Source organism: Sus scrofa, chromosome 16, assembly GCF_000003025.6.
Source record: "Sus scrofa isolate TJ Tabasco breed Duroc chromosome 16, Sscrofa11.1, whole genome shotgun sequence".
NCBI classification, from domain to species: domain Eukaryota; kingdom Metazoa; phylum Chordata; class Mammalia; order Artiodactyla; family Suidae; genus Sus; species Sus scrofa.
In genome coordinates this window covers 44967102-44990829 of record NC_010458.4, presented here as the reverse complement: position 1 = coordinate 44990829, position 23728 = coordinate 44967102, and the positions used below count along the sequence as shown (strand labels likewise).

Genomic DNA, 23728 nt, shown 5'->3' with positions numbered 1-23728 from the left:
ATGGTTCCTACCAAAGACTCAGAGGGTCTGAGGTTCTGCTTGAAGTTTTCCAAATGTGCTTTGAGGAGAAGGGAGAGACAGAAAGACAGACTGAGGGAGTGTTTGAAATTCCAGCTGGGCCAAAAACATCACTGCTCAAAACTTGGTCAAATTTCAAGTATTGAATAACCAAAAGATATACCAAAGCCAGAAAAGAAAGTGCTATCATCAAAAGATGGCACCTGGGAGTTCCCTTTGTGGCTCAGCAGTTAACAGACCCAACTAGGATCCATAAGGATACAGATTCAATCCCTGGCCTTGCTTGGTGGGTTGGGGATCCTGTATTGCCGTGAGTTGTGGTATAGGTCACAGACGCAGCTCAGATCCCACGTGGCTGTGGCTACAGCTGTGGTGTAGGGCAGCAGCTGTGGCTCCCATTTCAATCCCTAACCTAGGAACTTCCATATGCTACAGGTACAGCCCTAAAGAGAAAAAAAAAAAAAAAAAAAAAGGTAACCATCACAGCTAACCCTAACCCTAGATAAATTCTCACCAAACATGCTTTCTCCCTCAATTCCGTCCCCACAACAAATAAAAAGTTCATTAAGACAGTGGTTTAAAAAAAAAGGATTCATTGGAAATATGGCTTAGTTATCCAGGGAGATGTAAATCTTAAAAAAATACTCATTATTAGAAAGTTATGAAGCCATAAATAAGCTGGTAATAGAGAAAATACTGCAATCCTGTTAGTCTATCTTTACCAGCAATTTTTTAATTACACAGTTAACCATAAACTAATGGAAAACCAACTGCCAAGTACTATTCCTCCTAAATATTATTTTAAAGAGGGAAACAGAAGGCTTTCCTATGACTACAACTATATCTAGTAAACATACCCGACAGGGCAAGTCATTTAATCTCGGACAAGCGCATTCTTTCCAATGCCTACAATGTTCAAGGCACTGGTTCAAGACATCCTGCTTGCAGCTGAATCACATCAGGTTGGTGACTCTGTACTGCTCCCTCCCCGGAACCCGCCTTCAGCCTGAATGACATTTCACGTGGTGTTGGACATGGCACACTCCTCTCAACTCAGCCTGCATGCACTGTCTCTAGTCTCCTAACCCGACTGGATGTTGCTTTAGGCGCTGACCAGACTTCTTAGAGTTTTGACATCTCCCTTCCCTCCCACTGCCAGCTCCTACAGAGCTCTGCGGGCAGCCAGGCTCAATAAATGCCTCTGGACTCAACCAAGCACAATGTGCACTCTCAATCTACCCCCCGGCAGGAAGGCTTTGAGGCAGCCTGGGTACCAGGGAGGAGTCCTGCAACTTACCTTCAGCAAGAGCATCTTCCCCAGCACCTTACTTTGTAGGACCAATGTCCACTCACCCAGAACTCTGGCATGTCCTCCCTTTCTGCCCTTCAGAAGGGCAGGCCAACAGGCATGGGGAAAAAAAGGGAGGCGCTGCCAAAAAAGACCCACGAAGAAGTCGACTCGGCTCAGCTCCCTTGCTGCCCTGTACTTTAATATTACTGGAAATACAGCTCCAGCCCCTAAGTTTAGGTCAAAGGGAGCCTCCCACACAAAATCCACAGCGTGAAAGCCCTAATTTTCTAGGATATCCTAAGTGAGCAGCTGTTTTTACCACATCAAGCTGAAACTACCCCCTTTCAAAATCCCATGAGTGATTTGATACCGTAGGCCCAGACTCCGGCAATGCTTTAAAAGTCACCCATCCATATTGCGAGTTTCAAAACAAAATTTTGAACACCCTTGAAACTTAACTTTAAATAAACTTCATCTCAGTGGAATTGTGTTATATAATCTGCCACTTTTCATTCAAGCCCACAGAGAAAGCAGCAGCAGTAATTAAATTTACATCCTTAGATGTCCTTAAGTGTCAAAATAAATTTCTAAAAACTGCAGGTAACGGTATCTGAACAATTTCATGACGGTGCCCATCTGATTATAGGTTTCTCAGGAGTACAAAGTGAGTAACCCTGATGTTTCTCAGCAGGGCTTCTACCTAGCACCATGAAATCACTTGGTAAACCTGTGTTTATCATTTTTTTAAAAATCGGTGTTTCACTTTCCTCTTAATTACCACAGACAATCTCTAAAGGGACATTTACAGAGGCTCTGGAGGAAAGCATCCTTGTAGCTGGAATCTAGCTATAAACTATTTGGATGGGGCCTTCCCCATCTCAAAAAAAAAAAAAAAAAAAAAAAAAAAAGGCACTAATTCTGCAACTCAGCCTTAACCCTCCTATGAGGGGAAGGGAGAGTGACAGGGGAAAGAGAACAAGAAAAATAGCAGCCGAGGGCACAATGAATAAAACCATCCTCCAACTGCATGGTGCACCCACCCTTCCTCAAACTCTGAATTCAGGTCCAGGGGGGAAAAAAAGCCCCTAGTAACACATATTTAAGTGTAAAGTCCACACAGAACAAGGATAAAGTGGCAATTATTTAAAGCCTCATCTATAGGAACTATCAACCCTATCATGGAAGAATTTAATGTCAGCTGGTGAGGGAGAGACAGACTATGCAAACTAGAACATGGTCTGTTCTGCAAAGAAACTTTATTATACAAAGACTATTTTGGACAAAGAGCCCCAAGTTATTTCCATTAATACTACTGAGTTTATTTTAAAAGCCTCCTGATGAGTTTTCGAAGGTAACCACCTTGCACCTTTTTTTTTTTTTAAATTGAGGTACAACTGGCATAACTGTATTAGTCTTGGGTGGTCAACATGATTCCACATTTGTACATACTGCAAAATGATCACCACAGTAAGTCTAGTTAACATCCATGATCAGAGTCCCTAATTTTTCCTCTTGTCATGAAAGCTTAAGGTCTACTCTTAGCAACTTTCAAATGTGCACTATGGTGTTATTAACTATCGTCACCATGCTGAACGTGACATCCCATGACTTAGTTTATAACTGGAAGTTTGTACCTTTTGACCCCATTCACACATTTTACCCACAGCCCCCAGGCCTACTGACACTGCCGACCAATCTGTTCTTTACATCTGTGAGCTTTTTTTTCCTTAAGATTAAGCAAACAAGGGAGATCATAAAGTATTTGTCTTTCTCTGATTTATTTTATCAAGCATAATGCCCTTGTGGTCCATCCACATTGTCATAAATGGCAGTATTTTTTTCTTTGTTTGTTTGTGTTTTTTTCTTCCCACTGTACAGCATGGGGATCAAGTTACTCTTACATGTATACATTTTTTTCCCCATCCTTTATTCTGTTGCAATTTGAGTATCTAGACATAGTTCTCAATGCTAGGGCCACACCCGAGGCATATGAAGTTCCCAGGCTAGGAGCCGAAGAGGAGCTACAGCTTCTGGCCTACACCACAGCCACAGCAACTGGGGATCCCAAGTGCATCTGCGACCTACACCACAGCTCACAGCAACACCAGATCCTTAACCCACTGACAGGGGCCAGGGATCGAACCTACATCCTTAAGGATACTAGTCAGATTCGTTTCCACAGAGCCATGACAAGAACTCCCAGGATTTCATTTTTTACGGCTGAATAATATTCCATAGTATATATACAGACACAGGCACACGTCACAACTTCTTCATCCATTGATGGACACTTAGGATGCCTTCCTGTCTTGGCTATTTGTAAAATGCTGCCATGAACATGGGGGTGCATATATATTTGAGTTAATGTGTTTTCATTTTCTTCAAATAAACATCCAGAAGTGGAACTGTCGGATCATAGAGTAGTTCTATTTTTGAAGACTTCCATACTGTTTACCACAGTGGTTGTGCCAATTTACATTCCCACCAACAGTCCACAAAGGTTCTCTGTTCTCTACACCCTTGCCAATCCTTATAGTCTCTCTGATGACAGCCACTCTAACAGGTGTAAGCTGATATTGCCCACCTCCTACCTTAAACTCTCAGTCTTCAAAAGCCTCCTTCATTAGAACTGAACAGAAATGTGGCAGGAGACAATGCTTTGGGTTAAAATAATTTGCCCCAATTTGGGAAGGTGTCCTAAAGACAAAGAAAAGGTCATTGCCACACCTCCAGCAGGATACTCAGAGCCACCATGTGGCTGAAGCAGAGGCTGAGTGGGTTCCTTCTTCCCTGGCTGCCTGTTCACTAACTCAGGACACATGGAAGGGCAGGGCCCTGCTCATCCAGGTGTTCAGATGTTGAGAACTAACAGCCAAGGATTACTTGTGCCACAGTCATCCACCTCAAGAAGCGGTTATTCTGCCCCCAACACTACAGAGAGCAAAGACTCATCCTCAGTAACCCCCAAAGGAACCTCATGTTAAGAGACAGAAAGCTCAGAGTTCCTGTTGTGGCTCAGTGGTTAACAAATCCGACTAGGAACCGCAAAATTGCAGGTTCAATCCCTGGCCTTGCTCAGTGGATTAATGATCCGGCGTTGCCGTGAGCTGTGGTGTAGGTTGCAGACTCAGCTCGGATCCCATGTTGCTGTGGCTCTGGCATAGGCTGGCAGCTACAACTCCGATTAGACACCTAGCCTGAGAACCTCCATATGCTGCAGGAGCGGCCCTAGAAATAGCAAAAAGACAAAAAAAGAAAGAAAAAGAAAAAAAAGAAAAGAGAGACCGAAAGCTGGAGGTGACACTGAGCCACCTGGCAGGAAGAGAAGTATGTCAGAAGGCCCAACTCTGGTACCCACTCTGGCCAAGGTATACTTACCCTGCCGTTCACATTTGTAGCGTGATTATCCCATTTTTAGCATTTTATCGTCCCATTCTGGGGGTTAATCAGTTTTTTGTAGGCGGATCTGAAAACCAAATCACCACTTTAAACATCTCTATGGGAATGCACACTCCAAGCTCCACACAACCGACTTTCAAACGAAATTATAAAACATTGCAACAGCTCAGGTCCACGGCTTAGACTGGAGCTGCCAACTTTTGGTTTAAAAAAAAAAAAAATGAGCACTCAAGTCAAAAATAACTTCTCCTGATAGATTCTGATTTAACTTTGCCAACAAACTTTAGTCCACTAAAACAGCTGGGTGGCTAGGATCCAGAATAGGACAGCAGAGCCCTCGCTGCCTGGGGGAGCAGAGACCATACAAATCTTTTCAATGAAAGAATGGTTTCTAAAAACCAAAAATTGCTGATCTAGGACATGGGAATGATGAGACTTCTGATATTACACATGGCCCAGAATATTCCAAGCAGCAAGTAAATTCCAGACCCAAAATTTTTCTGTTTGGAGTCTACTGTTTAAAAAAAGCAGATTCTCCTACTGATCTAAGGATCTGATGATCCTCTTGGGGAGAAAGATCCAATTCTGCTGTCAGTCTCTGAGAGATAGCACCAAAAACTCATCCTTTATCATTTCACCTTCAATTATAATTTCTGGTACACACAACGGCATGCTACTGCATCAAGAAGACAAATGCAAAGCTCACCTTGTTATTCGGAGGTCAATTCCTTTGCAGGGCTTGGGAGGTAAGAGCACCCTCCACGTGCCTTCGTGATGACTGTCAGACACATACTAAATCATTTTAAAAGGTGAAAAAAAGCACATATAAACTCTGTTTCCTCTGTTTAAGTCATCATAATCTGAAAGAATCCATGAGAAGCATCCTTGTGAAAATTCCTTTCAAGCACGTGCCTATTCGCAGATTCACATTTGTCAAAAGACAAATGCAAGTGAGCGGTTCTGTAACAAATTAAATACTGATGACAACTTTCTATGTTTAAATTCATGTGTCCATAGTAAGAGGACACAAAAAAATTGAAGCTGGACAGGACCGCTTTTCATTGCCCATGAAGATCATGGAAGCTAATACTTTGCCCAGCAAGGACATATAGTTCAGACCTCCCAACTCCTACACCAACACCCATGCAGCCCTGACAAAGTTGCCCAAATTCCTGACATTTCCACCGACAGTAGTTTATCCTGAGCACTAATGATTACAGCCCAGTATCACAGCCCATTTTACAGCTAGTTGTCAATATTTCATCGGAATTATAACTCCTTTAAATAGGTGGCCCAAAATGGCTTAGAGCCGCAGGTGTGATTGTAATGAATAAGCTAGCAGAACAGAATTTCCCAGGGTGAACAGGAAAATAGAACTGGTTTAGAGTCCAAACTTTTCTTTTGGAGAAACCCAATCCATCCATTAAACCTATGATCCTAGATTTTAAGCCATCAGTTAAGTCTTCACCTTGACCTTAACAAAAGTTCTGCAAACACTTAACCCAACTCCTTAATGCCAAGTGCACAGGGCACAGAGAGGATAATAACAACACAGTGCCCAAAATTGTCACGGAGATATATTGTGGGTAAAGACACCATTCTGAATGTTTTACATGCATTTGCTCGCTTAACTTTTTAAGCTTAATTGGTAGTTCAATTGCTCATATTACTACACTGTGGCTAAGTGACCCATTCAACACCATAGAATCTAGCAGAAGATTACAGATTGTAATAACTATACTACAAAAAGAAATGTGAACAAAACAGGAAGGAGAGAACAGTTGAAATGGCACCAGAAAAGGCTGTGCAAACTGTTAAGTACAGTATTAACAAAATATTAATGATATAAACAAGGTCCGGCATAACCCAGGAACAAAGATAATGCAGCACAACCCTCAGAAACAAAAAAGTACCTTACTAACTTCAATTTCTAAAGAAATCGAGATTATCTGCTTTTGTTAAGAGCACATGCATTTTTATACTCTCCACCTCATCTTACGTACTTTTACAGTTTCAGTAGTTTTCAAAGACGACTGACGCCTAAAGTGAGAGCCCTAAAGCCTTACACTACGTCCAATCATTAAATTTAAAAACTTGCTTGCTCAGCACAGAATAATAAGGCAGGAAAATTGCTCCACGAAGTTCTAAGAAAAAAGGTAAATAACAAAGTAAGAACAAAAAGAGCTTTCAAGTTAATTTTTTTAGTGAATCATAAAATCGAGTAACCAAGAGACCTCTCCCCCAAACCTCATGTTTAACAATGGTTAAAGTGGTTTGTGATGTTCTTTTTAAAATTCTGATGACTCAGCTATAGATAGGAAGGGGGTGAAAGACAGAGGGATGAATTAGAACACTGAATGACAGGTAACCTAACACAGAGAAAGTGATGACTCAAATAATTTTAAAGGAATTTTAAAACAGTATGAGTTTAGCAGGTTACACAATTGTCAGGTAGCTATTCCACTGGTGTAATTCTTCCCAACAGGTCTTATTTCATAATTTTAAAACTGTTGCCCTCAGCTTTCTCCAGGTTGAATATACAACTCTTGAAAAATCAAAGTGATACTGACATTGTAATAAAACCAACAGAGTCCACAGTCAGAATGTCCATGTTATCACGTATCCCCCTAATAGAGACTCTGCATCAGGGCTCAGATACACCCATCACTAGGGATTAAAGCAAATCCTGAAAGGTCTCAGAGGCACATTTTGAACCATACTTCTCTTCCCAATCAACAATGAACTGGGGTAGCTTACCAGGGAAACGACATCCGTAGAACAATAAACCAAGGAAATAAGGTGGTACTGGAAATAAAATTTGCAAAGGTAATATTTCCAACACACAGATAAAGTACCAAATTGTAGGGCAAAGAGAGTCTAAGTCTTTCCTTATTAACAAGCAGTTTTCCTCTCATTCTCCTCCGTGCTCACATATGCTCGCTGGGTCTTCAAACTGGCTTAACCGGGCAATTCTACTTACTAGTCTGATAAAAGCCGCAAGAACGGGAAGGTCAGGATTTTCTTGGGTCTTCCTGATAGGTACTCTAGTCATTGGAGAAGTTCTCCTTAAATAAAACTTGTCAACGGTCCTTTCTCTCCAAACAAACATTTGGGGCTGCCTCTTTCTCTGGAGCAACCTTCCCCCACCCTCTTCTTGGCTGTGACTCAGTCATCTCAGAGCTGCCCTTTTAAAAGGTGAGGCCTGGGTCGATGAGGATTTCAATTAAGCTCAGGTGATTTCAATTAAGCACTCCAGCTACAACTAAGGGGGCGACAAAGCAAATTTTGAATGTATGGGAGCGAGACACATTCCTATGGAAGCAATTTATCCCTAAGGAACCTCTTCGTGAAACTAATCATTTAACCTTTATACACAAAATGGATTCCATCACAGCTGCCTTCTATCTCAATACCTTAAATCACTGCAACTTAGCTACCAATGACTGCCCTAAGAAGCAACTTTAAATTTGTAATTTCTGTGAATATAAGTCTCAAGGACAGTGTACAATGACATAAGATTTTAACCACCAATTCTAACCCAATTTTACTTTATTTTCCTACCAGTGGTGAGGCACTGGGACTCTTTCTGCACCACAGAAGGTACATTCATCATGCATAAAGAAATGCCTGAAGACACAAATGTTAATACCAGAATCCCGAGATATGGTGATATTACTCTTAAAACAAACATAGAAAGGCACAAAATCATCAGCCAGGAGTGAATGACATACCTAACTTCTACGCTGTTTTAAAAGGTAGTTGATCAAGTTCTAAGGCAGAGGCCCAAAGGTCTACACCTGATGTGAGTTTGGAACTGCATAGTCAGTGATCCACACTAAACTGGGTGCGCTTGTGAGCCTGGTGGCCACTGAAAACATACCCAAAATACAAAGTCAAGAACATTAAAATTAAATGTTCATTTTCCACATGATAGCCTATGAAATTAGGTAAGAAAAGAAAGCCAATTTGTGAGTATTTTCATTCTCCCTCCCTCTTTCCCCCACCCCAAATATCAGCACAAAGCATGTGGGCTGAAAGGTTCAGTGGAAGAAAGCACCATATTCCAAGGTATATGGACTGTGTCTGAGAGGGGAAGTGATGGGCTAGCAAACGAGTATGGGCCTAGGATGCAAATTTATAAGCCATCTCACAGATATAGGTGTTTCATTATGAATACAAATCATTAAATAAGCGGTGAATACTTTTCATGAAGAGAAGTTGGAGGAGCAACCAGAAATTTCACACCAGTTCTATACGTTGAATGCATGCGTACCGCTGACCACGGTCCTGAACTGACATTTCCCATTTAAGGAAGGGTTTTCTCTCCTAAGTCTGGAAGCACCAGTGGCTATTCTCCAATCCTTCCCAGGAATTCTGAACCAGGTGAGAGGGTGCTGAGCAAGAAGGGCGAAGAGAGGGAAAGAGGCAAGTGCACAGAAGCTGCTGGAGAGGGAGATTTCCGCTTAATCATATTCGATGTTATGTTCTACCCCCAAATAAGAGGACCGGAGAAGAAGCCAGACTAAATACTGGAGACATAAAAGGGCACAATCATCCTTGAACTAAGTGGTGCCAAGCTGTGTAAATGTCAACCTGAGCAGGTGCACAGGGCAGAGCATCAGGTTGCTGGAAGAGAAATGGCCTTCAGTCGCTGTGTCAGCATTTATGTGGATTATACCAAAAGGGCTCCTAAATTTTTGCAATTTTGTCTTAAGCAACTGTAATGTTTACACTGTCCCAAAGGGACAAAGCACGCTTTTTGTCAGGTAAGTCACATACATGGATTCTTGTTTTTTTTAAATTTCTATCGTTTTTAACAGATTTCCCTTTTTCGAAGTTGGGGTGGCCCCTAGACCACCTGCCTTCCCACCACCTAATGTTTACAGGAACCAAAGTTGACTTCCAGAAAATCATCTGATCCTTATTCCTCCCTTTCAGCCCCCAATCATCATGAATTACCTGGTCATCTCACCAGCCTCACCACAGGGCTGACAGGTTGCCTTCTGACTAAATCCCTGGATGCAGCTAGCAATACACATGTTCACAGAGGATATTATTATTATTATTATTTTGTCTTTTTGCCATTTCTTGGGCCACTTTTGCAGCGTATGGAGGTTCCCAGGCTAGGGGTCTAATCGGAGCTGTAGCCGCCGGCTTATGCCAGAGCCACAGCAACGTGGGATCTGAGCCGCGTCTGCGTCCTACACCACAGCTCATGGCAACGCCAGATCCTTAACCCACTGAGCAAGGCCAGGGATCGAACCCGCAAACACATGGTTCCTAGTCGGATTTGTTAACCACTGCGCCACGACGGGAACTCCATCGTAGAGGATATTATTTAATAAATGATGAGTAAGAGCAGGTTCCATGAGCAAAAGAGAGATAGTGTCTTACAGAAGAGTTAATGAACTGGACACCATAAAGCTTTGCTATTAGTACATCGTAAGAAATGCTGCGTCCATGAAATTAAAAGTAATCACCACGTTACAAATCTACCTATTCAGGAATGAAAGGGCCTCCCAGAACCACCAGCAAAATATGCTGGTGGCATAATCCATCAGAGATGGGACATCTAGGCTTCCGATTATTCCTGGCTACGGCCCTGATATTCTGCATAAACCAGCTTTTCTGTACTCAGTCAAAACTAGCAAAAAGCATTAGGGAATGCATCCTATATTCCATGAATCATGCTGGGTCCTCTATATAAAACACCTCATTAATTCTCCTAACAACCCTCTGGCAGGTCCATTTCACAAATAAGGAAACAATCTCAGTATTAATAACTTGTCCGAAGGCACATGGCCTATAAAGGGCCCAACTGGGGTCATTAGTGTGGACCCTTAGGCACTACAGACCCTGATCCCAGAGCAGAGAGGTGAAGGGATGGAGAAGGAGGGCACAAGCCTTTTCCAGGCAATACTACAGCACGGGCGGCCATGCTTAGAAACGGCCTGGGGCATCTTCCATCTAAAAAGGACATCATCTCTTCCAAGTCACACATGCGTCTGCGTGCCTGTACACACGCGCACACACGCCACTCCCAGTTTTCTCTAACATCAGGCCACCTGGTGGTTATGGACCCTTCTCACTGTGAGACTTCTCTACCAAGATTCTTCCCACCGTTTACCGTCTTTGCCCTACAAAGGGCTTCCACACCCTTCTTCACAAGGATAAAATGAAAAACATCTGGACACATTTATCAGACGTATCCACTACGTCTGATGAGAGAAAGAGACAGCCTGTATCACTGGCTCCAAAACACTGGTGAAAATACAAATACTGGACATTTCCTAGAATACCAGAGACCCGGGAGGAAAGATTGTAAAAGCCCTGGTACCCGGATGCTGACCCTCTGTCTTCTCTAAAATATTCAAGCAAACAAGCCAGATGCTCAAAATGTGTTTTAGCTCACAAACACCTCACTGCCCCACCTCTGGGCAACCACCCCTGGTATTCACCTCAGGTCAACCCCCGCCCCCTTGCAATATGGAAATAAGCATTGGCAAGGCTCCCTTCTCAGGCTCTATTCACATCAATGAAATGTTTTGTTCAAGAAAATACTAGGGTTAAGGCAAAACAGCAGTGACAAGCAGCATTAACATCCACACTAAGCTGGTCTCTTGAACAGACCTCAATGCTTTTCCTATTCTATTTCATGTGTTTACCTTGAAACCTGAACCACTAGGAGTGAGGCCCCTGTTTCATCTACACATCATTTATTAAGATGCCATCTGTTCGGGTTATCCATTCCCTGATAATCTGGACCATTTCAACAAGCTACTCCCGCAGTTCTCACCAGGTGGGCTCCACACTGCCTGGCCTTCCCCAAATGCCAATCTGATCCAGTCACTTCCTTGCTTCACATCCCTCAGTGGCTCTCCATGCCTCAGAATAACGTCTAAAAGTCCCTCCAGGACCAGCTGCTGCTTCTCTCTCCAGCTTCCCGCAGGCCGTGCCCTCCTCTGCTCCACGACTCAGACTCCTCTGAGCCCCACACTCCTGCAGGCTCTTTTTGCTTCGGGGTTTCTGCTACAGGTATCACTCTTGTCCCTTCCCTTCTCCCAGTAACTCCTCGGTGAGGCAGCTCCCACCTCCCAGACCAAAGGAGGCGCACACCCCCTCACAGCCTGTTCCCCACCTGGAGACCAATTAATGAAGACTGATATCCTTAGGGACCATCTCCCCCACTACACTAGAAGCTTCATGAGGTCAAAACTATCTCTGTTCTGTCCACCTTCATGTCCTCAGGGGCCAGGACAATGCTTCCCAAGGGTCAGACTCAACATACAGCGGCTGACGGACATTCCGAACCTGGGGCTCTCATTGAAGCAAGGAGTCAAAAGCAGACTCAACAATAAACATGCCAAGATTTACACACTCCTTTTTTATTTTTTCAAAATTATGCAGCTGCTGTGATTCATAAAATACCAATTTGGTGAAAAGCTTTACTGAATTCACAGTTGCTTTTTGCTGTTTGTTCTCTTCGCCAATGAACACGAGATGTTCATCTACTGCATTAGTCTCTTATGAGGGAGCCCCCTCCAACACACACATCCAAAGTGACATTAAAAGCAGTCCTCAAATTCATACATCGTTCAATAGAACAGCTAAAAGACATCCCCTAATTGTGTCTACTGTTATTAACGGAAACTGTTTCCTACCTTATGTCAGTAAAGTAAATCCTTGAGGGTAGCAGAGTATAAAAGAGACGCTTTATATTGAGTTGAAAATCCTTTTAGATACTAAGCTTTTTACTGTCATTCTAAGAATCCCTGAAAGTTTCCAGTTCTAACACACAGGGAAAAGCAGACATAATGTGCAAGTCCCTGCACAGGTGTTCTGAGTGGATCCTCAGTGACTTGACTTTCTTTAAATTTACTTAGAAAAACTGCTCCTAACATTTTCACTGTGGTCCATGAGGGATTTTGGGTAAGAGATCCAGAGGTTTAAGCAGAATTCCCAACAGGCATAAGAATATGCACATGGTCACCCTTCAGTTAAACACGCAACTGTTTTCTTCTTTCCTTCAACATAACAGTACTCAGCCCTTACTAAGATATTAAAAGCATTGCAATAAGCACACAAAGACGAAATTCCTGCCAACACACAGCCAATGGCACCAGGTACTTAATGAGAGTCATCACAAGGTGCTTTGAGAAAGGACAGGGCAGAGCGCCTAAGAGCAAATCTCAGAACTGTTGTTAGAAGGCCAGTCCTCCAATCCAGACCGTCACAGCCTGCCACCCTCAACATACACCGGCCCCAAATCCACAGACTTGGAGAAGCAGAGGTGAAGTCGGGTGCACTTTAAACAAAAAGGCACTATCTCTAACTTTCACATATTTGCTGCCAAGTGCATAAAAAGTACACTCATTGCCATGTTAAACTAGTCTTTTTAAGACACTGAAACCTTAAAGGGCTGATTTAAGTCTATGAGAGTTTATAAGTTTACGCAAATATTGACGGTGAGATAAATATGAAATAGGTCAAACATTGTTGACTTGACTAGAAATATGCAAGCAGCTTTAACAAGGGTGCCCAGAAAATTAGCACTGCAATTATACACTAGGAACTTCAATTTTCTGCTTTTCAAAAATTCATGGAATAAGTTGCTGAAAAAAAAAATTAGAAAACGATGAGTCTCCCAAGCTAGACCTAACAATTTTTAAATCTTTTCTTTTATAGGAAAGTTTTTTCTCAATAAATTTTTATTACATTTATAGCTGTACAACGATCATCACAACCAAATTTTATAGCATTTCCATCCCAAACCCCCAGCCCATGCCCCCCACCCCAATCTGTCTCCTTTGGAAACCATAAGTTTTTCAAAGTCTCTGAGTCAGTATCTGTTCGTTGTGTCCTTTTTTTAGATTCCACATGTAAGTAATAGCGTATTATGTTGACAATTTTTAAATCTTAAATGAACCTCTTTCACTTTATGGGTTTCACATAAACTGTTTAAGGCTTTATATTCAGTGCCTCACTATAATACAACCTGATATGAATAAAAACTCTTTTCCAGCTTATACTAGTAAAATGGTAATAAACAGAACAGACACAGCCTCAGGGTCTCTGAAAGCAGGAGCAGATTAATTATGCATAAATAAAAATAAACCAGCCCAAGCTTATACATCATTTCACAAAATTTTTCATCACAAACGAACTTGAAAAACTACTTTACATGGCACCCAATGCTAAATGTCACAAACTATGCTGGGATTAAATTAGATGGTGTGACCAGTCAAAATGGTCATCATTAATAACAAATGCTGGAGAGGGTGTGGAGAAAAGAGAAGCCTCCCACACTGTTGGTGGGAATGTAAATTGGCACAGCCACTATGGAGGTACCTTAGAAAACTAAATATAGAACTACCATATCATCCAGCAATCCCACTTCTGGACATATATCCAGACAAAACTACAATTCAAAAAGATACATGCACCTGTATGTTCATCGCAGCACTACTCATAACAGCCAAGACATGGAAACAACCAAAATGTCCATCAACAGAGGAATGGATTAAGAAAATGTGGTACATGTATACAATGGAATACTACTCAGTCATAAAAAAGAACAAAATAATGCCATTTGCAGCAACATGGATGGAACTAGAGACTCTCATACTGAGTCAGAGACAAATACCACATGACATCACTTATATCTGGAATCTAATATACAGCACAAATGAACCTATCTACAGAAAAGAAACAAATTCATGGACATGGAAAGGGGGAGTGAGTGGGATAGACTGTGAGTTTGGGATTAGTGGATGCAAACTATTGCATTTGGAGTGGATAAGCAATGAGATCCTAGTGTATAGCACAGGGAACTACAGCTAGTAACTTATGGTGGAACACGATGAGGATAATATGAGGAAAAGAATGCATATATATGTATAACTGGGTCACTTTGCTGTACAGCAGAAATTGATAGAACATTGTAAATCAACTATAATAAAAATTTAAATAAATAAATTTTAAAAATTAGATGGTGTGACTAAAAGGCCCAACAATTTCATTACTATTATTCCCACTTAGGAGGGGGGAAACCGGGCTTTATATCAGCTGAATGGTCCACGTTGAGTTGAGGTGGCAGAGCTGGAAATCAAACCCATGTTTTTCCACTAAACTGAGATTGGGTAACCGAGTGCTCCTTACTGAACCTTCCAGGATGGTATTTATAAGTGTGCATGTTTTCTGGACAGAGGGTGGAGAGTTTTCATTAGATTCTCAAAGGGACCCACAAAAGTTAAGAACCCTGCACCACACCATAACCAGTGCAAAAACCAGAAAATGCACACTGGACTTCCACCCCTCTCACCAAGGCATCAGTTCTCTACTCTGCTGATTCAGTTTCACTTTAAAATTCTCCGAGCAAATCAAGATTTCCACTCCTGGACAATTTTCAGCATCCCGGCCCCACCTCCACAGATTAAGTTACACAATAAATTGTAATACTGTATCAGTTTACATCCAATTCTGAGATTTCACAAAAACTGACCAATGTTATTTAGTCATTCCACTTTCCAAAGTGTTTCAATCAACCTATCCTTCCTGCCACTGCCTGTGAAATAAGCTATCATTATATCCACTTCCAAGAAAATAAAACACTGTCACCCCAAGGCCAGGCAGTAAATAAGCTATAGGATTGGGATCAAAAGTGAGAAGTTTTCGACTTTCCCCACCTGGGATCTGCAAGAGCATGTCAGGAGTCACAAAGCACCCTCCTAGCTATGCAAAAACCATAGGGCAACTAACTCCACCATCTTCTTTTCCAATGGCAACACTATTAGAGTCTAGTGGTAAATCATTAGGTTGGGTCATACCCCCTGCTGTCCAATGATCAGTGTGCTCAATTCTGAAAGTTGAGGCAGATGCCACAAGGTGAACACCAGCACATGCCTGGCATGATCAAAAGGAGATGCAACCACTGAGGAGAACACTGGTTCAGCCCAGGGTTTGGTCAGGAGCTCTGTGGTTGGGATGGTACTCAGCTTCATTCCTGGCACCCTGAAGCAATTTGAACTTGGAGTCCATCCTTAATTCCTGATCAGCAAAGGAGAGTCCTCATGTGAAAATGAACTTTACCTTTAAGTTCACTAGTCAAACCCCTCATTTTACAGATGATCAAAATGACCTCAGAGGATTCCAACAACTCCTCCAAGGTCTCACAACTCAGGAGCAGAGACAGTTCTAGAAAGCAAATCTGTGAGTTCCCATTGTGGCTCAGTGGTTAACGAACTCAACCACTATCCATGAGGACACCGGTTTGAGGATCTGGCGTTGCTGTGAGCTGTTGTGTAGGCCGACAGCTACAGCTCAGATTCGACTCCTAGCCTGGGAACCTCCATATGCCGTAGATGCAGCCCTAAAAAGAAAGCCAAGTCTTTAGACACTTGTTCAGGATCCTTGTGCTTCTCCAGGTGTTAGGGGTGGGTCCTAGTTACTGCCAGAGGGTTGACCAACCACTAGGGTTTGCTCAATCTCTGCCAGGCTAGCACCTGACTTCCCTCACTTTGTGCAAGATCCAGTCTTTGCCTCCAGGCTGGGGTCCCAGGAGGCTACTGTCAGAGTACTGGCCTTAGCTTGCATCTTCTGAGGCAGAAAGACAATTACTTACTAAAGCTAACCCCCTTAGAGAGGAGAAAAATACCACTGTGGCACTGTGGAATTAACTTCACAAGGAGGCTCCCTTAACGTGATGTTTTATTTATGGCCTTGCCTGATCAAAATTATTTCCCCACAAGAACCTTCCAAAGCAAACAATCGAAGACACACAGAACCAGGCTTCCTTGACTGTCCTCCAACAGCCGAAAGAAAAAAAAGAAAAAAAAAGCCGGAGAAAACAGGCGGGAGGACACCAAGTCACATTCTCAAAGTGTCAGGATGAGACCCACAAGTTTCACACATTCTTCCAAGAAACCAGGATGGACACAGTCCCCCGAAGAAGGTAGGACATTCCCTGTTCAGTTTGGCTACCAGCAAGCAGCTGGACACCCCCGGAACAAATCCAAATGGGAGATGCAGAAGCGCAGGTCAGGGCCGCTGGCTAAGACCTGGGAGTCCTTCTCTGTGGGAGGACCGACGTCGCTAGACCAGCCAAAACCACCCGCGGGGGATCCCGGGCCGACGCCACTGTAATCTCGCTTCGCAACTTCAAGGGTACCTATCGCAGCCGACTCTAACCCCCAACGCACCCACTCTGCCCCCACACCCATCCCTTCCCCACACTCCCTCTCTACCCCAGCGCTTCGGTGGGAAGCAACGACCACTTCGGAGAACTAGGTCTTAAGTTGTGGGGACGAATCAGGCGTCCAGATCACATTCAATCTCAAACCCAGCGTAGCAAATCCACACCTTAAGGAGTCTGCTGCTTTGACACTGTAAAAGCACGCTCTCAGGCTGCACAGGGGTACACACGTACACACACACACACACCAGCCACGGGGAAATCAAGGACCCACAGAGCGTCTCCTGTCATTATCCCGGGCTCGGGACAGAGCCCTGGGGTCCCTTCCCCTCTCCACGCTCCAATGCGCTCTGCCCACCGCCCGCGTGCGGGATGGTTAGGTGGGGTCGCCTGGCAGGCGGACCAGAGGGGCCAAGATGTGGGAAGGCGTGGCCCACCTCCTCTTCCTGCTCCTCCTGGGATGCGCTGCTGCCCCGGGTCGCGGGTGGCGCGGTTCCTCCGGGGAGCGGCGGCGGCGCGGGGACTCCACGTTCGGGCACCCCTCGCGCGGGAGCCCACGCGGCGGGCGGCCGGGCGCCGCCCGGCGGCGGCAGCGACTGCTCGCGAGAGAAGCCAGGCTCCCCTTCCTCCGACAGAGTTTCTGAACCTGAGGAGGACTCCGCTGAGGAAGCGCCCGGCGAGGACGCGGCGGCCGCCGCAGGGACGGGAGTGCGAGCACCGTGGCCGCTGCAGCCGCGGGGCACTGGCTCCGGCGCCTCCGAAACTTTCTCCCCCATTTCCCTCTCGGGCCCAAAGTGTGAGCCAAGGGGCGGAGGGGGCGCGGCGCGCACTTAGCGCCTCCCAGGGAAGCCGCGGACTGCTGGGCGCCGGCTCGCTCTCGCTGCCGCTCCCGGGCTGCGGGGAGCCCCGCTGGCTACTACATGGCCGCGGCCGGGCCGCCGGAACCCGCCGCCAAGTTAGTAGCCGCCTGAGCTTGGAGGCCGACGGAAGCTCCCACGCGAGGGGACATGCCGGCGCGGGTCAGCGCTCTGCACTCCACAGTCCTCCCGCACGGCGCCGGAGCAGCCAGGACTGCGGCTTCTCCAGCAAAACCTGCCTCCGGGACTGAGCGGGGCCGGCGAAAAAGACGGGCAGCCGGGGGAACCAATGGTAGGGCAGGCGCGCCGGTGGGCGGAGGCTGCGGCGCCCCAGGCGCACCGGCGTCAGGTAGGGGAGGCGGGGCCGAGGCGTGAATTGCTGGGTCCCGCGGGAGCGCTGGAGCTGGGGGACTAGATCCGGAACCTGCACCTTGGAGGGAGGGAGAACCAGGAATCGCAGCCAAAGGTTGGGACTCCGAATTTAGCCGAGAAGTGGGTGGCGGTCCTGGAAACACCAGGGGAAGATGGACGCGGAGGCGGTGAGACCTTGGAGAAGAAGTGGACTTTTGTTTCTAAAAAGTGGAATCGAGGAAACTGGCCAGAAGGAAAAATAGGGCTTAACGGGTAAAAGGAAACAAACACACAGTCACGCACACACGTGTGCCCATCAGCGTGCTGTAGGAGAAAAGGGGAAACTTCACGGAATATAGTTGAATGGATTCAAACGGAGCTGATCTCTGATCCCGGATTCTCCAGTTTAGCTCCTTGGGCTTCAGTGTCCTCAGCTGGAAATGGAAACGGTTGTACCTGTCTTGTCTCCCTATGGGGAGAATTAGAACAAATATATATATATATATATGAAGCTTCAACAAACTGCCTGGCTTGGACACACAGACTGTTTTCATAAGACTATTTTCTGTCTTTATTTCTGTTTGGAAATTAAAAAGTTAAGGGCATGTACCTTTTGAAAGGGAGGGAAATAATAAATTATGCTCCTATATTTAACTGGGGCTAAGAATATGGCCAGTATTGTGCCAGATCCAATGCTGAATTAGAGAGGGCTTCAGGGCCCACCATTGCCTGACTCTCCACATCAACAAAGCAGAGGATGAAAAGAAGTCACATTTCCTCTTTACTTTCTCCTAGCCCCGGACTGTAAACCAGCAAGATATGGGACTGGTTCCTTGATTTTCCTTACCTCTAAGAACTAGGAGAAAGCACTTTCACAAAGGGCACCAGTAGAACCACCTTAAGGTCCTCCCTGGGTGGCCTTCAGTGTGGTGGGGTGACCTGAAGAAAACAGAACAGCAGTGGAAAATAGATGACTCCTCCCTTGCCTTTAGCTCTCATCCTATTCTGAGCTCTGGCACTGCTGACCTGGGATATAAATTCAGCCAGACTCAATTCCACAGACATTGATTGAGATGTGTACCCAGTGCTTGCAGGGGATACAAAGATGAATAAGGCAGGTCCCCTGCCCTTGAGGAGCTTCTGGTCAAGCAAGAGATTGATGCTGCATAATATAGCTCCATTATTAATTTTCAAAAGCTGTGGTGGTGCTACAGGAACAATGTGCCATGGGGGGGGGGAGGAGGAAAAGTTACAGAAAAACAGTTCAGGTCCTTAAGCTCAGAAGACCTCAAGAATCTTAGATTTCCCTTTGTCAGAACAGTTTTGCCAAAGGTCCTTAAGAACTGGAGGACTCGAGTTGAAAGCCCTTCAGCTAATGAGTCCTCTTATGCTATCACGGCATTTACAAGTGATAGATCATACAAAGTGCTTCATCATGTTGGACAGCAAGCTTTGTCCCAATCAGTTTCCTCCCCCAAGATGAAGGGGAAGGAAATATGATGTGACCTCATTGCCACAGACAGGCATACTGCAAAACAGTTCTGGCTGGCAGGCTTCCATTGTGACACTTGGGAATTATCTGTGGGGCTGTGATGACCTGCTGAGGCAAAAGGACAGTCGTAGTGACTTGGCTAGTTGTGAAAGCAAGGCTAAAGAGAGTGCACAGTGGGGCAGTCTGGATCCAACCCTGGGCTGCACAATTGCTTTTCTGGTCAGGAGCACTGGTCTTTATCTGAGCCTCTATGTGGTTGATTTGCCTGAGCCAAAGTGAAATGATGACTTAAGCAAGCCATTCACAGGAAAGAGGAGGAGGGGCCGTTTTCTGTACATCAGGAAAGAAGCAAAGACATGATCTGAATTGCTAGCAGGAAGAATGATAATAGCTATTATTGCTTCCTCCATAAGAATCTATGGATATTCTCCTTGAATCCTGGTAACAACATTATGAGATAGAGTCCATTACCCCACCTTATAGATTAAGAAACTGAGGACCTTCAAGGTCAAATAACTTGACAAAGGTCACACAACAAGTGAATGGTGGAAGTGTGATTCGAACCCAGCAATCTGGTCCAAGGAACTTTCTTAAACGTTCCAATATATTGTCACTCTGAACAGACAGCTTTTTCAAGTGTATGTGTATGTAGACCCACACACATACATACGTATTATATTACAACTGTCCATAGGGCAGAGACTTTGTTGTTGATTTAACATGAAAAAGGGTATAAAAGGATACTTGCAGAACAGAATTTTTCCCCCACAAGCATTTATAAGGTCCTTAGTATGTGCCAGGCAAGGTGTTAAGCACTTTACAAATGTTAACTTTTCCAATTCCCATATCAACCCTATAAAGTAGCCTATTCTCATATTGCATAGGTGAAATGTGTGAAAACTATGGCACAGCGAAGTTAAGTAATTTTCCCAAACTCACACAGCTAGCAAGGGATGGATCCAGCACTCACACTTGAACAGTTCAGCCCCAGCATTCGTGTTCTTAACCCCACAGATCAAAGTCAAGCACTAGATCAGTATTTCCTGAACTTTTTAAACCTTCACCGCAAATAAGAAATATATTTTACATGGCAACTCATGACACATGTACATACAAATACAAATAAAATTGCATGAAATAATACTTACACTTCCTATAAGCATTTGATTTTTCATTATGTTTTATTGAAAATTAAAATGCTAGTTGTGATCAGTTGGATGGATTTCACACTCTGCTTTGACACATACAGTCAAAAGGAGGATATTTGATCATCTCAATAGATGACCCATGAGGAAAATATGACTACAGTTCAGTCTGACAGTTTCCAAACTCAGAGGATGACTCTGTAAATAGAAGACTATCAGAAGGTCAGGATAGTTCCCATTAGACCTAGGAACAAGTGCTGGGTATCACATTAGACCGGTTTTGATTTAAATCCTACAGTTCCCCTTTCTTATGTTGTTAATTAAATTATAAACACCTTCTTCAGTGGCTAGGAAAGCACCCCTCCAAGAGAACATCTCATAAGTGCCCCTAATGTTGGAGGCTTTGGGATGAAAAATGGGTATAAAAGTGTGGCTTTTTTTCCTGCAGTGTCACTGTAGCCAAGAGTTGGAAAAATAAAAACATCTTAGTCATAACTCCTGGGAAGCCAATAGCACAGCTTCACATGACGGAACCAGATTAGCCTATAGACTAGGAAAACAAGATCAGCCTACCCCAAGGTCGTGAGGGTCCACACATTCTGCTGCACATGCCTCCAAGTGCTTGGTTCAGGGGCAAGAACCCCGGGCTCTGAGTGTTCATTGTGTTTGGTGATTAGACACTTGCCTCAGTTTTCTGTGTTTTTCCCCTAAGTGATGGGAGACATTGCCTCTGGGAATCCCTGATGTTTCTGCCAGTCTCTGCTCTGTATGTGGGGCCAAGTGTGAAAGTCAGGGTCAAGCCCTGTCTCCACGAAACGGAGGATTTTCAAGGACAAGTTGTCACACACATGATTCTCAGTGTCATGACCTTTCTAGAATTAGGTTTAGTGCTTAATAAACTTGAAATCAATTGTCTTTCTTTCTTACATACATAAAATTAGAACATTATACATTCAGAATGAGTGTTTTTGCAAAATTGTTAAGTAAATACACATACATGCACCAGCACACACACACACACACACACACACACAAATCCTAAATATCATATGATATTTGGATTATAAAACTGATGATATTATTCATCTTTAGTATGTCGTTAAATTTTCATTATTAATTATCGATTTGCCTGCTGCCCCATGACAAATAAAGTACAATTTTGAGACAAAGTAAACATCAATAAAAGTGTGTCCATTGAGATGGCCCCAGTTGAGGTTTTTGATTTACACCCAAGGGTGTAGCATGACACAGACCATGGCAATTTCTGACTACCAAGCCAGAAAGAAAAGTTCTCACAGCATCTCAACCTTTTGTTTGTGTTTGAGGTCTAGGAAAAGAAAGATTATAATACAAGATTTCAGAAATGATTCAGAAGTTTCGTAAAGAGATGGTTGAAAAGGACAGGAGAGGAAGAGTAATACTATTATTTGCCTCTGTTGGAGTCTCTGACCTAGTGGTTAAGGAGGCTGGGAAATCACGTTATGTTAGCAAATTAAAATGAGCCTGTAATGGACCAAACAAGAGGCTGCTGCTGATCTGACCTCTTCGATCAAGGTTTCTGCCCATGCTGTCTGTGGAGCACTTGCTTCCCATCGCTGGGATGCATTCAAGGGACCAGGGTTCTGATTCCCAGACCCGCCCAAAGGTTTGGGAATCTGCATTTTGAAGGAACACTCCAAGAATTAATCAAGTACAGTAAAGCTTGAGGATTACTGAAGAGGATCCTAATTTGAAGATCACAGAGCTCTTTTGTGGGGCAAATGTGTGTGGCTCTGTAGAAGGTAACCAGAATGAGCTTGATGGATTGCAGTCTGTCTTACTTGGACCTCACTGCTTGTGGAGAACAACTACCTTGAGACAAAGGCAGGCTAGCAGCTGGATAGGAAGATGCATGTTCTGAAAACAGCTGGAAAAAACTGAGCTAATACACAAAAAGCTCTCAGGATAGTGTTCCCTCGAGGATTCTGTTTAAATAAAATTCAAAATGGCGACTCTTTCTCACAGAAGACTCCAATCTTTTGCATTTGTCTTTCCAAGATGGATGAGATGGTTACTCACATCTGGGATTGTTTTGTTATGCTTTCAGCACGAAACACTCCTTTATTTTCATTCTTCATTTTTCAAAAAGATTTATTTAGGACTCTTCACCTGTTTAGGAAATAGAAGACAAGCAAGCACATTTACTCATTTTTATTCATTGCAGTGGTTTACTTTCAGAGCCAAACAGTTCCATTTTCCATTTTCAATTTATAGAAAAATCTCCTTGGCTCTGTCTACACTGCAGGGCAAGTGGTTACTTCTGCCATGCACCCCAACTAGTTGGAAAAGAAAATGATGCTAAATAGTAACCTAGCAAGTAGCAACTCTTTCCGCAATCCTGCAACCCTAGGGGTAATGTTTAAGGTGTTGGTATTGGAGGAAATTGTATTCTAGTTCCTTTCCCCTCAAAGTGTGGTTTGCCAGCAAGCTAACCTAGGAATTTGTTAGACATGTGGAATCTCAGTCTCCACCCCAGACCTATTCTATCAAAATCTTAACAAGATTCCTAGGAACTTCATGGACACATGAAAGGTAGAAAAGCATTGCTTTCCTTTGGTTCTCACACGTGGCTGTATATTAGACTCACCTGTAGAAATTTAAAAATTACTGACCCATTGATCACACCCTCAAGATTTTCTGATGTAATTGTTTTGGGTTGGGGTCTGGACATTAGGATTAACAAGTTCCCAAGGTGGGAAATGGTTGATTTTAGGTCCAAGGTGGGGAAATACAGGCTAAACCTGGAAAAATTTACAGTGCCACAAATTAAGGAATCGCTCAAAAAAAGATAGGTCTTTGTTGGCAGAACACAGGTACCAGCCTAAAGGAGTTCTCAGTGGTCAAAGATAGAACAATCTGAGCAACAAAATAAATCATGATGGTGTTGGGTTTAAACCATAGAATAATATAAATATTCATGAATCTAGACTCATATAAATAATGAAA

At 43.8% G+C, this 23728-nt stretch overlaps 1 protein-coding gene across 8 annotated transcripts in view; it reads right to left on the bottom strand.

The window, feature by feature from the left end:
* MAST4 (microtubule associated serine/threonine kinase family member 4) overlaps positions 1–18311 on the bottom strand; it is a 589582-nt gene extending 571271 nt beyond the window's left edge. For 5 of the 8 annotated variants that reach the window (XM_021076748.1, XM_021076749.1, XM_021076750.1 and 2 more), the window contains exon 1: positions 17336–18311. In XM_021076748.1, coding sequence (XP_020932407.1) covers positions 17336–17674 — 339 coding nt within the window. In that variant the 5' untranslated portion in view covers positions 17675–18311. Of the gene's footprint in view, positions 1–4687; positions 4776–5414; positions 9827–17335 lie in introns of those variants that run through there. The other 3 variants (XM_021076756.1, XM_021076754.1, XM_021076753.1) reach the window with 3 other exon arrangements.